The sequence below is a fragment of the Pseudopodoces humilis genome, chromosome 16, assembly GCF_049639895.1.
Source record: "Pseudopodoces humilis isolate 2021_Gansu_Grassland_sample_001 chromosome 16, ASM4963989v1, whole genome shotgun sequence".
NCBI classification, from domain to species: Eukaryota; Metazoa; Chordata; class Aves; order Passeriformes; family Paridae; genus Pseudopodoces; species Pseudopodoces humilis.
In genome coordinates, this window is record NC_142215.1 from 6,015,562 (window position 1) to 6,029,803 (window position 14,242).

Genomic DNA, 14,242 nt, shown 5'->3' on the forward strand with positions numbered 1-14,242 from the left:
GGGCCAAGGACGCGCCTCGCTGCCGGCGCCCTTGGCCAAACGAACTAACTACCAACCTCGGACCAGTCACGACAAACGGCTCACGTTAACCCATCACCTAACATACCCTCAAAAACCACCTTCACACCTTTGGGATGTGAGGCAAACACCCTTCGAGTCCAGCAAGCCCCACGGCAAAGGGGTCTTGCCCAGGCCAGTCTTGCGAGACGCTCCCGCATCTCTGCTGCCCCTCCCTTGGTGAACACCGAACAGTTATAATACTCAGGTCAATATATATAGGTACCACGTAGATATATTTGTGTCGCTGTCCCGCGCGTTAACAAAGACGACCAACCCCACCAGGCACCACTCGTCCTTTCCGCCCCCTCCCCTTCCTCCTGTGGCTGTGCAGGAACGTGCCCGGGGACCACCCTACGTGGCCCCATCGCACTCCCCCACAGTCAGCTTCAAGGCTCCTTGCTGGTGCAGCGTCTTTAAGGCTTTGAACTCCAAGGGCATAGTGTGCGGGCTGGCCTGCGAGGTGTAGCCGTACTTGAGGCTGTCGTAGTAGTGGTACTTGACCGGGTTCTGGTTCTGGTCCAGGGGAAAGGGCCAGAAGCCGTAGAGATAGATCTGGTTGCAGAAGCGGGTGGCCAGGGTGTACATGAGGAGGCCGGTGGTGGGTCGCTTGATGTGCACCTTGTTGGTCAGCCAGTACCTGCAGAGGGACAGTGCAGCCTGTTATTCACCCCGCACACCAAGCTCGTGTCCTGCACGTTTCTCCCTCTCCAGCCTCTGACTGAGATGCATTGGTGACTCAAAGTGAGAGGATTCTGACTAGCAGAGTTCTCCATGCCAAGAAAAAGCCTCTCTGGGGACTGCATCCTCCTGCTCTCTGTCTGCTGGTTACATCACACTTGTTGCCATGGCACTGAAGCATCTCATGCCTCGACAATCCTTTATGAAAAACAAATTGCTTGCAACAGTGGCCTTCGGTACTTCAGCCTACAATTATCTTCCAATCAACCCCAGAGATCAATACCACAGACCAAAGCATCCACATGTCAAGTAGACTCCAACAACCCCTCGAAGCAGACACAGTCAAACACATGCTGATGACTTTCATTGATGAATGAATATTTTACTCTGACAGCAAACACGACAGGGATGGAAAAACATCTGCCTTGGAACAAAGGGTCACCAGGCTGAAAGAGCTAAAATGCACTGCTGAGTTCCCATTACACCCAGCGACTGCTGCTGTGATCCTGGACCAAGATACATCACCACACTCGGCAGCATGAGTCCATCAGACACGCAATATGGCACATTGCAATATAAAATGTGAGCTACGGAGGTCAGCTGTGCTCGCTGCTGGGAACCACGTTAGTTTTTATGAGGGATGGCAAAAAGAACAGGGGAAGGATGTAAGGGATGTAGTGATGCAACAGCAGAAACCGTATCAGCTGTGGTATTTTGGGCTGCTGATAAAAGTTATTGCAGCATCAACATCCTGGAAGAAGATGTTTCCAGTGCCCCATATTTATTGCAAAGGCAACTTATCTGGTTTGCTCAGAAGGAAAACACTGTCAGAAGAACAAAATCAGAAAGCAAAAGGTTTGGGGAGGTAGAAGATATCCCCATCAGGCACAATCCCTCCTCCTCCAGCACGTCTGATGCCAGCACTGCCCCAGAGCAGGCAGGGCTGGTGCAGGCAGCACATCCCGCTGTGCTGCAGCCTGTCTGAGCCCTTGGAATATTTTAAACAGGTATTTCCAAGGGCCTGGGCTCAGGTGAGTGACTGGCAGCACCTTGAATAAAAGGCAGGAGGAAGCAGAGCAGAGCATGTGGCATTTCTGTGCTCTCACCAGATGTTTGGGGTCCTGAGCCGGGTTCTGCAGTTGCAGTGGAGCCCCAGGAAGTGTCTTGCTCATCATCTGCACTTTCTGCTGGGCTCCTGAGGGTCTGGTGCTCAGACAGCAGGAACCCTTGGGAGAGCTGAGCCTTAATCCTCCCAATTAGCTTTTCACAAAAGCCATTAAAATTTAGCAACCAAGGCACAAAACGTGTTTGCTTGTTCTCAGCCAGATAAGAGAAAAAAATTGACTTTTCTGGTGAATCAAATTCTGGAAGCAGAGTGACCACCTCAGCATGTGCAGGAAGGGCACAAGGACAGCTTCTTTGGGTGCTACATGCAGGGATGTTCAAGGGGGCTTTAGCAAATGATGGATTTGATGTTTTGGGAAGGAGGCCTTTGCCTGGCTCACGCTGGCATCCAGCACGAAAAAGGAGCAAGAAACTGGGGGAAAAGCAGTATCTCAGTGGGACAGCATCAGCATTTTCTGTGCTTGTCCAGCCATAGGGCTGTGCTGTGGGGACCCAGCAGAGCTCACTGCAGTGCCACAGCAAGCTGCTCCCACAGGTAAAGCAGCCTCCTTGACAAGTTTATGGGTAAGCACATTAGACCCCCTGTGTGCAGAGGGAAATGGGAGATTATCACAACCATTTAACACTGTGAATTAGGGTATCCTCATGCAGCAGGGGAGCCACCTGGGAAGAACTGTCAAGCCATATTAACCAGCTGGCTTTGGTGGGGGGGACAACTGTCTGGAGTTTGTCCTGCAGCTGCTTTAGCCTTAAAACTGTCCTTTCTATCAATTTACCAGCTGGAGTACACAGAAAAATACTGGTGACCTTCTGCCCTCCCAAAATACTAACTTTTGTGTTTCATTGAGAGGCTGTAAATACTTTGTGAGCATCTAAGGACCCTGACAGCAAGACGAAGTGGTTCTTGCACAGAGGCACTGTGACCATTCATGTGACCACCAGTTTCATGCATATTAACAATGAGAAAAATGACCTGGGTCAGACACTGAAGCACATGCTGTCCTCTGCAACCCAGCACACACAAAAAAACTTACATATTCCAACAAATGTGCACAAGCCACCACCCAAAAACAGCCCTCCCACTACCAATCCAGTGTATCCACCTCACCAAATGCAGCTAGTGAGCACTCACTTGATAATATTGGTGTGAGCAACACTGACAATTCATTTTTTTAACAATGAAAGTTAAAACCTGGCTCTTTTGTCTGTATTTCCCCTTGTTGCAGGCAGGGTATTGCAAAAACCACACTCATGCAGCATTACAAATTCTCAAAGCAGCTTTGAGAGGGGGTGATGGACTCCAGGCTGTCCCAAACCACCCACATGGATGACATAACATAACACATAATGCCCAATCCATAAAATAGGCCATGCCAAAGCTCCTGCAATTTGTTTCCTGGAAAGTGAAGGTGGGAAATCCTCTGGTGAGGTCTGGGAAATACTTTTTAATGACTGCTTTGTGATGGGAGTGTCAGAGCTATGCAAGACCTTCCTCTTATCTGTCCCACCACTGTCCAGCTGAGACAGCAGCCACAACCCTGGTGCAGGAGAGAACAGCTGGGGATGGAAATAAAACCTAATTAATTCTGTAAATCCAAATGAGGTTGTCTGGGCGCACATGGGATGCTGTGTCAACAGCACACCTTTAATATGCAAGGTCCAGGATTTTAATTAGGAGGAAAGATAATCTCGAAGCAGGCAGTAATTATTTTTCGAATTGGCTACACCAATCACCATAACTATTAACTGCAACACTTTATGGAGACAGCAATTAAAAGAGAAAAGAGCAGTCCTGAAACCCAATACCTCTGTTCTCAGAGCTGTCCTCCCAGTGAGGACCTCCTTCAGAAGCTGTGTCTGTACATAAACCCTCAGGTGTGGATGCAGCTCCTGAGATAGGCAGGAGCCTGAGCAGGATATGGCTCACAACAGGAACCACAATGCTGTCAGGGAAAAATTGCCTGAGACAGCTCTGGCTTTAGATCATGATAGTGACAGATGGAAAATGCCATCACATCTTCAAGGCCATCTTTTGTAAGGAGGCAGCCTAGACACAAGCCCTAACACCTTCTTGAACTGAGACTTAAGAAGAGCAGCTCAGTCTCATCCTACAGCTGGGAGGTGGCTTTGGTTGCTCCTCATCTCCTGATCCTCAACTGGAGATGATTAGAAGCCTCCTAAGCAGAACTGCTGCCAGGTGCCTGACCATCAGTGTGTGCCTCTTGTGAGGAGGCTGCTCTGCAGCCACAGAAAGAAACTGCTACACTGGGACCCCAAATCCCAGGGGGAATTCTTCAGGAGGCAACTGCTGAAGCTGCCCCTCGGAAGCCACAGCTGCCACCCGAGCCAGGGAAGGTGGCAGCCTCCCCACTGCACACCTGGAGCACGTGCCACACCACACTGAGAGTGCTCATCCTCCCCCAGCATCACTGAATCTGGGGAGAAGAGCCTGGCCTGGATTTGGGCTGGAATGCTGGGTGCAAAACTCCTCCCTGTAGGCAGCATTCAAGGACTGCTAGAGAGGGTGGGGTCCTGCTCTCTGCTTACCAACCAGCTCCTGACACGCCTGAGAAAAACCTAAAATAACTTGTACCCTCCAGGTAAGGGTTAACCCACAGGATAAAATTAACAGAAAATCCATTGCCCTGATGAAATGAATAAAAGACATAGGTCAATGAAGAAATCAAATTTCAGCAGTATCAGCTGCATTATTTCATGATACAAATCAGAATAGCTGAAATAATGCAATTTCAGACTCTTTTAAAAGAGCTAATTCATAAAAGTGTGACACAAACACAAGCTGTTGTGGAGGTGCTAGTCCTTGACTGGCAGCAGTGTATTATCAGTCTGCCACACACATCCTGCTCCCAGTAATACCCTGGAAAAACCAGACACAGATAACCAGAGTGAGTGCCCTGACTGATGCTGGTGCAGGGGGGACAGGACCTGCTGGTGCTGGCAGGGGACAGAACATGTCCCAGTGCTGGGTGGATGAAGTGCTGGAGCCCAGAGAGCAACTGATATCCCCCTATTCACCTTCTTCCAGCCCTTTTCTGTCCAGGTATCGAGTTTCCTCTGGTACCTCCAGCAGAACAGCCAAGAGCCAGGTACAGTGATGAGAGCTGTGCTAGACAAGCAGGAACAGACATGTTCCCATCCAGATGCTAACACTGACTCCAAAAACTGCATCCAGTGTCAGCTGGGCTTTATCCACAGGTTGGGAAAAGCCCAAACACCAAACCCAGCCTCCTTGTCTAGACTGGATCCAGACCATGTAGCCTGGTTCTGGTTTTGGTGACTTGGCACAAGCAAATCAACTCTGAGCCACAGATAAAAACTCTCTTCTCCTCCAGATCTTGAGCCCTGTGATGCCTTTTCAAACACATATGGTACTCAACACCCTCAGGTTAAAGCATTTCCAAACAGACAAAAAATAAAAATAATTGAAAATAACCTTATTTCTTTCACCTTTCCTTTCTATGCCCCTTCACTTATTTTGAAAAAGAAAAGACTAGATCTTCCAGATTAACAGGAACAAATTAACTCTCTTGGGCCCCCAGTGCAGACACACCACAGCTCAGGTTCAGGGTGCCTCAAGTGCAGAAGAGGAGAGGATAGTAGCTCACACAAGGACTTTTTTTGCAGGATATCCACTGATCTAAGCCACACACAGCTTTAGGAGGTGTTCACAGCACACCTTTAATCCCACTCCAGTCACACAATTGTGAGTGGCTGTTTTCCCTGCACCTTTTGGACATCTTGTTCCCTCACCTGAGTACAGGACCACAGCCCTTAAACCATTTGTTTAATGTTTAGGGGAAGGGCTTTAAGGCACAAGACCCCTGGGCAGGTATTTCAGAGGAGCCCCTGTGAGACTCCATAAGGGAGGAGGCATGAAGTAGCTGGGTTAGAAAACTCACAAGTGGGCGATGCTGGCCCGACACTGCTGGACACAGCAGAACCAGTCTTGAGACAGAGGGTGAGAAAAGCTGAGCTGGGAGGGCTGTGAAAAGGAAAAGCAAGAGCTTAGGCTGGATGTGTTAGAGAAAAGCAGAGGTTGTGGAGGGATGCAAGAGAGTGCAGGCAAAGCAACAGGTCAGGAGATCCATCTGCACACAAGTGAGGTAAAGCATGTTGGAATGGAGGTGGCTGAAAGGGGACACGAGGCGAGGAGGGACCAGGTGTGGGTTTCCACCACGAGGGTTCCCACCACGGCTGATGGATGGGAAAGACATCGTGCCCTGAAACCCCAAGTGAAGGCTCAGCCCCTGTTTGGCTGTGAGGAGCCAGGCAGACATTCAAGGCAAAGATGAATGCACCTTGTGGCCTGTCAGGCTGCAGTTCTGAGTGCAGGTGGCACCCTGGCCCCTGGGCACGGCGATCGCTGTCCTGAACAGCGCAGGCCAGCTGTCACAGCTTTTGGATGTTAAACCTAATGGGAGACCAAGCCAAGGAGCTGGAAGCTTTATTGATTTTTAATTTCTTTTTCTCTCAAGAAGCCCTTAACAAAATCTTATGGGACTGGAATTGGTTACTGCCAAAAGACCCTTGTGATGGACACAGTGAGAAATGCTAGGCCAGATTAGAAAAAGTGAAATTTTTTTTGAAAGTCCCTGAATTTGCTGCGAGGAGTGACAGACAAACCTCCAGACACAATTATTTTCCCTCTCCTCCTGCATTTCATGTTATTTCTCTAACGAAAGCTGCTTGGCAGTAGGGATTACAAGGCTTTTTGGAGACACTAACAGGCAATTTATAAGGGGCTTGCTTGCTCCCCAGCCAGGTGAGGAGCACGGGGCTCGCCAGAGGAATGGCTGGGGGGATATTTTATGAAACTGCTGAGAAGTAGGGCATGCACACACCCTGAAACACACAGCACTGTCCCCAGGAGCTGGCTCCCTGCCACCAAACTGCCCCCCTCTTCAGCCCTGGGGGAAACTTGGCTTCCTTCTGAGCTCCTCCACTGGAATGCTGAAGGGTCCCTCCCCTCCTGGTGTGAAAAAAGCCTCCGTCCTACTGCACTGATTATCCAGAATCAACAACCCAAAAAGCTATAAGCAGACATTTAAAGCACCCTCATAGCTAGAAAGGTGATGTCTCAAATGATGCTGTTAAGGACAACAAAACCAAATGCTTTTTATTTATCTCAGCAATGCACCCTCTACAAATGCCCCAAAATGCACTGAAAATTATAGGAAAAACGCTCAATTGCCACTGAAATGAGTTTTGGTTTGAGGGGAAGCAGAGCAGGACAATAAATACTGTGGTTCAAGGAGGAGTCAAGGGCTCACAAATGTGTTTTGCTGGTAGTGGAGGAAGAAAAGGCAACGCTTTTGTGGCCAAATTGAAGTTGGCTGAGATGTCAGCCTTTGCAGAAAGTGCTATCCCTTGGGAAAAAAAAAAAATATAAAGGGGTGCCTTGGCTGAAAAACTTCCCCCATTTTTCATTTCTTTGTGACTTCCAAATCAACTCAGGGTAGATGATAAAAGGTGGTTTTATCCAAAAAGGGAGAAGATGGGACCTCTCTTTAACAGCAGCCCACAGCAGCACAGAGGGATGTGCTGTGGGGCTTTGTGGATTACTCATTCTCTGCTGCACACCACATGCCACAAAATGTGCTTGTTTCACAAATCTCAGATCTGTCAAACAAAAGCATAGTGCTATGAACCAGCACAGAGAGAGCTGGAGAGACAGAGGATGTTGTTGCAGACCATGTCCCTCATAAGCAAAAACATGGGATGGTCATGGGAATTGGACAGTGACACAGAAAATGAATAAGTAAACTCCCAAGTGATTCTGGTCAGTTTGACCTGAGGAAGGACTCCTTCACCCCAAACCACATCATATCAATTACCCTGAGAGACTTCCTATACAGACCAAGAGGGTCAGCTACCTCCCTCAGCTGTGCCCAGTTCATTCAATTCTGCCTGAATCACTCTCAAATCCACCCAAGTCCAACCCTGAGGAGGCTGCACCAAGGAAAGGGTTAACACTGACTCCAGAATCTCACAGCCCTTTGTCCCCCCAGCCCTGGGTGACTCCTCTGTGAGCTCCTGGGCCAGCCCACAACACAATGGGTCAGTGTTGAAGTGCTCCCATCAGTTCAGGCTTTCCGAGGGGGCTGCAGTTTTCATTAGATTAATTGCTAATCAGTAGGCATCCTTATTTTCCTGCTGATAAGTGTGAGAGCAGGAGGGCAGGTCAGGCAGCAGCTCCCTTGGTTTAGAGGACAATCCCTGACGAGGATTAGCACTGGCCTCTGTGGTTATAATTGAATTAGAGCTGCCAGGAGCCACCTTCTCCCCTGCCCCCAGCACGGTGCCCAGCCCAAGGGACAGGATCGAGGTCCTGGCTGTATTTCCAGACAGGACCTTGGAGTTTGCCATCAGCATCAGCCACTGTCCAGCCATGTGCTGGTGCCACATTCATCCCCAACACCCCCAGCTCACTTCATGTGCTTGCTGCTCTGACCGCTTGCATCCCCCCAAGCCATGGGGGAGAGAGGTGCATTGCTCCCTGCAGCACTGAACCCCTGGGCTTCTCCCAAAATCCCTGCATTTCCTCCAGCCAGGCACATCCTGCCAGCCACAGGTGGTGGCTCCAACAGTGCTCTGCTGGAGCTGCTCAGGGACAGCCAGCGTGCCATCCAGCTCAGCTGGAGCACAGGGCTGTGGCACAGAAAGGCCAGGAAGAAGCTGTGAGTTGGAAGATAAACTCAGCAGCTGAGCTTGTGGAGGCATCCTCCTCTCCCATAGGAAAGCGATGCCTAACCCTTGCCAACTCCTCTGCAAAGCTTCCTATGGGAAGTTTCTGGCACTGGGAATGGTTGCCAGCACAGGATTAGCAGCCTGTTGATTTAGAGGGCTTATTACAGGAGCTTAATTCTATTTTGACAGATGAAAGTAAGTCAATTATAGCTAGAAATAGCTCTGAATTTGGGTTATGGGATTTTTTTTCTTCCTGTCTTCCCCTTCTCTGAGTTGTGGTATCATTTCCGTCCCTTTCTTTACCTCAAAACCAGTGTTTTCTGTGAGATGCCTCTCTGGCCCAGGGAAGTCTCTAACACAGGCATTTGGGGCAGATGTGGTACTTGCTCATTATTACTGCCTGTGAAGCACTGTGGCACCAATCCACTCCTCCCAGCCTCTCCAGGCCTCCTGGAGCCCCTCCTTGGGCTTGCTCCTGGCAGAAATGACCCCAAAACCTGTCCCCTACCCACCCCCAGCACTGACACACAACCTGAGCTGGGTCAGGAAACACCCAGCAGGGACCAACTGACCTGCAGAGCTCAGACTCAGAGGTGTGCAGGAGAAGTGCTCAAAGAAATCAAGGGACATTAATGCTGAGGCCTACAAGTGGGAGCATCAGCCACGCAAGGAAATTCCCATCCTGTCAGATTAACGGGGTCTGGTCAGGATCAAAGGACAACTACTGCCATAAGTCACTGTCTGCCTGAACTCCCTAAATGCCTAAGGAATCATGATCTTCCTAGAGAAATAAAGCACAAAAGAGAGAGCCTACCCCATTCCCAAGTCATTTACATGAAAATCTCACCCCTGGGGCTCTCTTTATTTTACAACTTCCTCATCCCCATCACACCTGTGTCTCCTGTACACCTGAAGATGCAAGCAGGAAACAGGAAGACCCTTTCCTTCCCTCAGAGTAAACCCAGTCACCAGCACTGGCCCTTTTTATCTGATCAGCAGGACCAGACCATGTCACCCCCCTCCCAGCCAGGCTCACACACGAGCTCCCTGACTGGAGGAGCTGTGTCAGATGTGCTCCTGTCACTGAAGCACAAGGTGACAAATCTCATTGCTGGCTCAGTGCACACATGTTTCTCCAAGAAAGCCCTAACCACAGGCTTGGGAGTTACAGGGACACCTCAGGAGAGCACTGGAAGTCTGGATATTGCTAAAGGCCCTCACACTCAAATCTAGGGACTATCCACCACCCCACCCACATGGTCTGCAGCAGGAAACAGCCTGAACTGTTTTCCTCCAGCACAAACCCATGGGTGGCTCTCCAGCTCAGGAAATGCTGGCTGGGGGCACACCAGAGAGGCTCTCACCCTCGGACAGCGTGCAGCAGGCGCAGCGAGGGGTAGGCAGTCCTGACGTTGATGTGGTGCTTCAGGATGAGCTCGTTCACCCACTCCACTCGCTCCTTGCCCCCCTTGGCCATGAAGGCTGGGATCCACAGGATGCTGCCGTTGAGGCTGTGCAGGCGCTGCAGCAGCTTCTCCCTCCAGGTCTCGTTCACCAGGTCCTCAAAGGCGCGCTGGATCACCGAGGGGTTCATCGTCACCAGGTCTGTCTTCATGCCCACGTCCTGAGAGTACTCCTGGACAGGGGCCAGGTTGCACCTGCAAAGGGAAACACCCAGCAGGCCTGTTCAATGCACTGAGAGAGGGCAGTGACAGGCAGGAGAGGGGTGTGATGCCAAAAGCCAGGGCTGGTGACAATGTGACATTCACCCTCGCTTTTGGGAGAAAGAGGAGGGACAATGACCCTCTGCAGTGAATTAGTGATGATGAGCCATCTCCATCTCAGGCCACCATCCTGTGTTGGCACGTGCCCCTCTGGGACAAGGCTAATATCAGCCACAAGTGTGGTGTCTCATGGGTGGCTTGCAGGGAGCAGCGGCTCTTCTGGAGCCGTTCAAAAATAACACCAGCAGCAAAGCTCCAGTCTCTGCTCCCAGGGCAGATTTTAGACAAAACAGCCTTTTCCACTCAAGGAAAGCACTTGCCTCTTAATTCCAGCCCTGCTGGAGTAACATTATCCCAAAGGCCTTTTGTCCTCCTGGCGAGTCTCTGCAAACAGCAGACGTGGTGGCACCGGTGGCGATACTGACACCAGCGGGAGGGGGATGCCAGGACATGGCCTCCACAGGGCCTGGCTGTCTGGAGGCTGTGACCCTCAAAAACCACCTTTTTTCTGTAGTGTTCACTGGTGCCTCCTCTAAGATTGTACAAGATGAGGGCACAGGCCATGAGCTGCTGTGTCACATCAGCATGGGGGCTGAGGGCCTGTGGGACAAACTGCCAACAAATCACCCTTGTTACAGACTGACTTCCTATAGCTCCTTGAGGGGGGCAATCTGTGTCTGTGCCATGCACACAGCTGATGGGAGGATGCAGAGAGATGCTCCCCCAGCATCCTAAAAACCAGAGGGTGCCCATGTGCTTGCACACTGAGTGCTGTGCTGTGGTGTTTGACAGTGAAGTTACAGTATTTAATGAACAGGAATTGCATCCTAACCATCTGCCTCGATAATCAGCCATTATTACTGTTTTCCCTACTTACAGATGGGGAAACTAAGGGAATGGTGGAAAGAAAATCCAGATACTGGCATGGGGTCCCTTTGATTCACTCATTGCAGGAGTGAATTCAGTAAAAATAAACATTGGACCTGTGTTCTGGACACAGACACAATCACTGGTCACTGCCAACCCTGCTGAAAAGGCTGCTTGGATGGAACAAACCTTCCTCAGGAAGATGCAGGTTCCAGCAGTGGCTCAGACAACCTACAATGGGAAGAGTGTCTGTGCCAGACCTGCACTAGCACATGGCTGGGGAGAAGTTGCTCAAAATCCCCATCCTCACATCCAGAAAAGCTTTTCTCCTGCAATTTTGCTGCTTGACATGAGTGCCCCTCACTAAAGTTTGCCAGAACCACAATAAGTAGTTTTTCCCTGTGCTCACTTGTGTTCCAGTTAAGGATAATGCTCTGCTCCCTGTGGACAGGCTGGAGCTGCCAGCAGCCAGACAGCTGGAGCAGCAGGGTTTGAGTGGGGGACGGAGGTGACATTATCCTCATTCCCACGTCACGCCAGCACCGCCTCTGTGAGCTGCTGATGGATTGGGCTGTCTTTGTAATAGACTCGCCAGAAAACAAATGTCTGCATGTACATAAATCATCTTTGGATTCCACAGCCTCTTAACTAACAGGAGCTTTGGGTTGGGAGGGCAGGAGCTCCTCCTCTCCACTTCAGACACCTCCTGTAGTGAATTTGGTGTGTCCCAGAGGGCTCAGGATGTGCTGCTGCAGGTCCCTGCGGCAGTGCAGCTGCAGGGACAATGGCACTGGGGACAGAGGGGACACAGGGGAGTGTCAGACCTGGGCATGCACAAGTGTGGTGCCAGGGCATCGTGTGCTGGAGGGCAGAAGTGATTTGGGGAAGAATAAGGTTTGTGAGAGCGCAGGATGGGGTTTGTTTACAAGAGGACAAACATGAGAGAAAAGGAGGTTGGCGGGTGGTTCATGGTGCACCATGAGAAGAGACAAGGTGCACTCGCAAGAACAGGTGGGGAGCACTTGGAGACGAGTGGAAGTGTTTTCAGCAGGACATTTGCACGAGCTGTGTGTACATGTGGGGCTGTGAGGCTGTCACAGGACCCCAGCCCCCTGCACTGCTCCAAAGGCCCCTGGCTGCAGGGAGCAGCCCCCTACCTTATAACAAAGCTGTGAGCATCGATCTCAGGGCCACAGCCGCTGCTGAGCAGCACCCCCGAGTTGCCCACGATGGCACAGGTGGGGAACTGCTTGCCCTTGAGGGGAGAGGTGCGGGGCAGCAGCTCGTACAGGTTCCGCGAGACGTTCATGGTGCTGTCCCTGTCAAAGACGTAGTGGATGATGTCCCCCGGCTTCAGCGTCCCCTTCAGCACTGAAATGTCCTTCTCTGCATCCAGGAACTTCAGGATCTGTTTCCTGAGCACAGGGAAGAAAACAGCCTCATCAGGTGAGGTACAGAGATAACCTGGGTCAGAGGTGAGATGAGCTCTTGCTTCCTGGCTGCCCTCACTCTCTGGCCGCTCCATCTGACCACGCTCCCCAGGCACAGCTTACAAAAGGACATCTCCACCTCAATGCCTGCTTCCTCTCCACTCATCCTGCCCGGGTCAGGCTACCACAGTCAGCCCACCATCAGTGAGGGTCCCTGAGTTTACCCAGGCAAGAAGGTCTCCTTCCCTCTGTGACCCATCACCTGCACACACAAATTCCACTTGGCCTGAAAAACAGGGGCTCAAGTGCTCCTTGTTTTGTTGTTGCCAGGCCAGCTGGCTCAGCTGGGAATTCATTTCCAAGCGATCACTTACAGATATGAAGCCTAGCTCAGCAGGAGGTAAGTCTTTTTATTTCTTCCTTGACTTTTTAGATGATACAGAGGCAATTTGCCAGCTTGCACTAGAGAGGACCAAATCTGTCTCTTGTCCTATAGGTAATTACCAGTACCTGATCTTCAGAGAGAGTGTCTGGTTGTGTCTCCATTTGGATGACGCTGGTTTAATGTTGTGCTTAATGCTTTCATTACTTCTGTCAACAACAGCTGGAGACGAGGAGTCATTTATTACTACTTCAGCTCTAGAGAAAAGAAAGTCAGGGAGAGGGAGACAGAATCCGTTAGCATCCCAATGGCACTTCTAATCACCATCTTCAGCTCTGGCTGCTTGAATTCAAACTTCATCAGAAAAGCAAAATTGTAGTTATTAGCTAAACAAGAAGTGAAAGCCTGGTTGTATTCTGCTACACTCTGGCAGACAGAGATCCTTAAATACCCACTCACTTCCACGAACACAGACTGACAGCCAGCACAGCTTCACAGAAAACACACTATTACACACTGAGCTGCAGGAAGGCATGCACAAAAAACCACACAGTGACAGGCTGGCAGACAGGCACTTGCAGACAAGACACCCCAAAGCCCCCAAAATTCACTAAGAAACTTCCTAGGCAAGGTGGCTGCCCTGTTGCCTTGTGGTCACACATGAATATCTCAAAGTGGAGCCGGCTCATCTCCTGTAGAAGATTAAAATCCTCACCAGAGAGGAGCAACCCTCTCTTCACCCAATGGAGAAATTAATTCAGCTGAGCTGCTGCGTGCTGCTTGTGAGACTGGGCTGTGAGCATCCTGTACTCAAGAGGGACAAGCTCACTGGAAACTTTTTCCCTGCTTAGAATTGAGCACAAGGATTTCAGCACCCATATCACCTGTTCCAGACCAAGAAATGAGAAGCACCCAGATGCTGGAGATCACTGGGGGACCCCAGTGTTTAATCCCTGCTCAAAGAAGCAAATCAGCCCCAGCACTTCTGTGACATTTAAATCAAACTGCATGAATTGAAGGAGCCTCCAAATATTTGGTTCCAGCCAGTTGCCCTCCAAAAAGAAAAGACAAGCACCTCATCAAGAAGCTGCGTGTGTATCCGCAGACCCAAAAAAATCCTTCACACTTCAGAGCACTCTGAAAAATACACAGCCAAAGCACTTGCTATCAGCTAAAGGGAATCTCCCTCTCCACTGCAAAAGGCTTTTTCCAGCTGGGAAATGCTTTGTAAATAAATGCATTTATATAAAGCATGTAAACCCCAAGGA

At 50.3% G+C, this 14,242-nt stretch overlaps 1 protein-coding gene across 1 annotated transcript in view; it reads right to left on the reverse strand.

Annotated features, from left to right (window-relative positions):
- Positions 1-272: 272 nt before the first annotated feature.
- ST8SIA2 (ST8 alpha-N-acetyl-neuraminide alpha-2,8-sialyltransferase 2) overlaps positions 273-14,242 on the reverse strand; it is a 29,351-nt gene continuing 15,381 nt past the window's right edge. Inside the window, exons 3-6 of the mRNA XM_005521595.3 lie at positions 13,103-13,231; positions 12,320-12,577; positions 9,936-10,229; positions 273-697 (exon numbers count right to left, since the gene is read on the reverse strand). Of these exons, the coding sequence (XP_005521652.1) occupies positions 412-697; positions 9,936-10,229; positions 12,320-12,577; positions 13,103-13,231 (967 nt within the window). The 3' untranslated portion in view covers positions 273-411. The remainder of the gene's footprint in view (positions 698-9,935; positions 10,230-12,319; positions 12,578-13,102; positions 13,232-14,242) is intronic.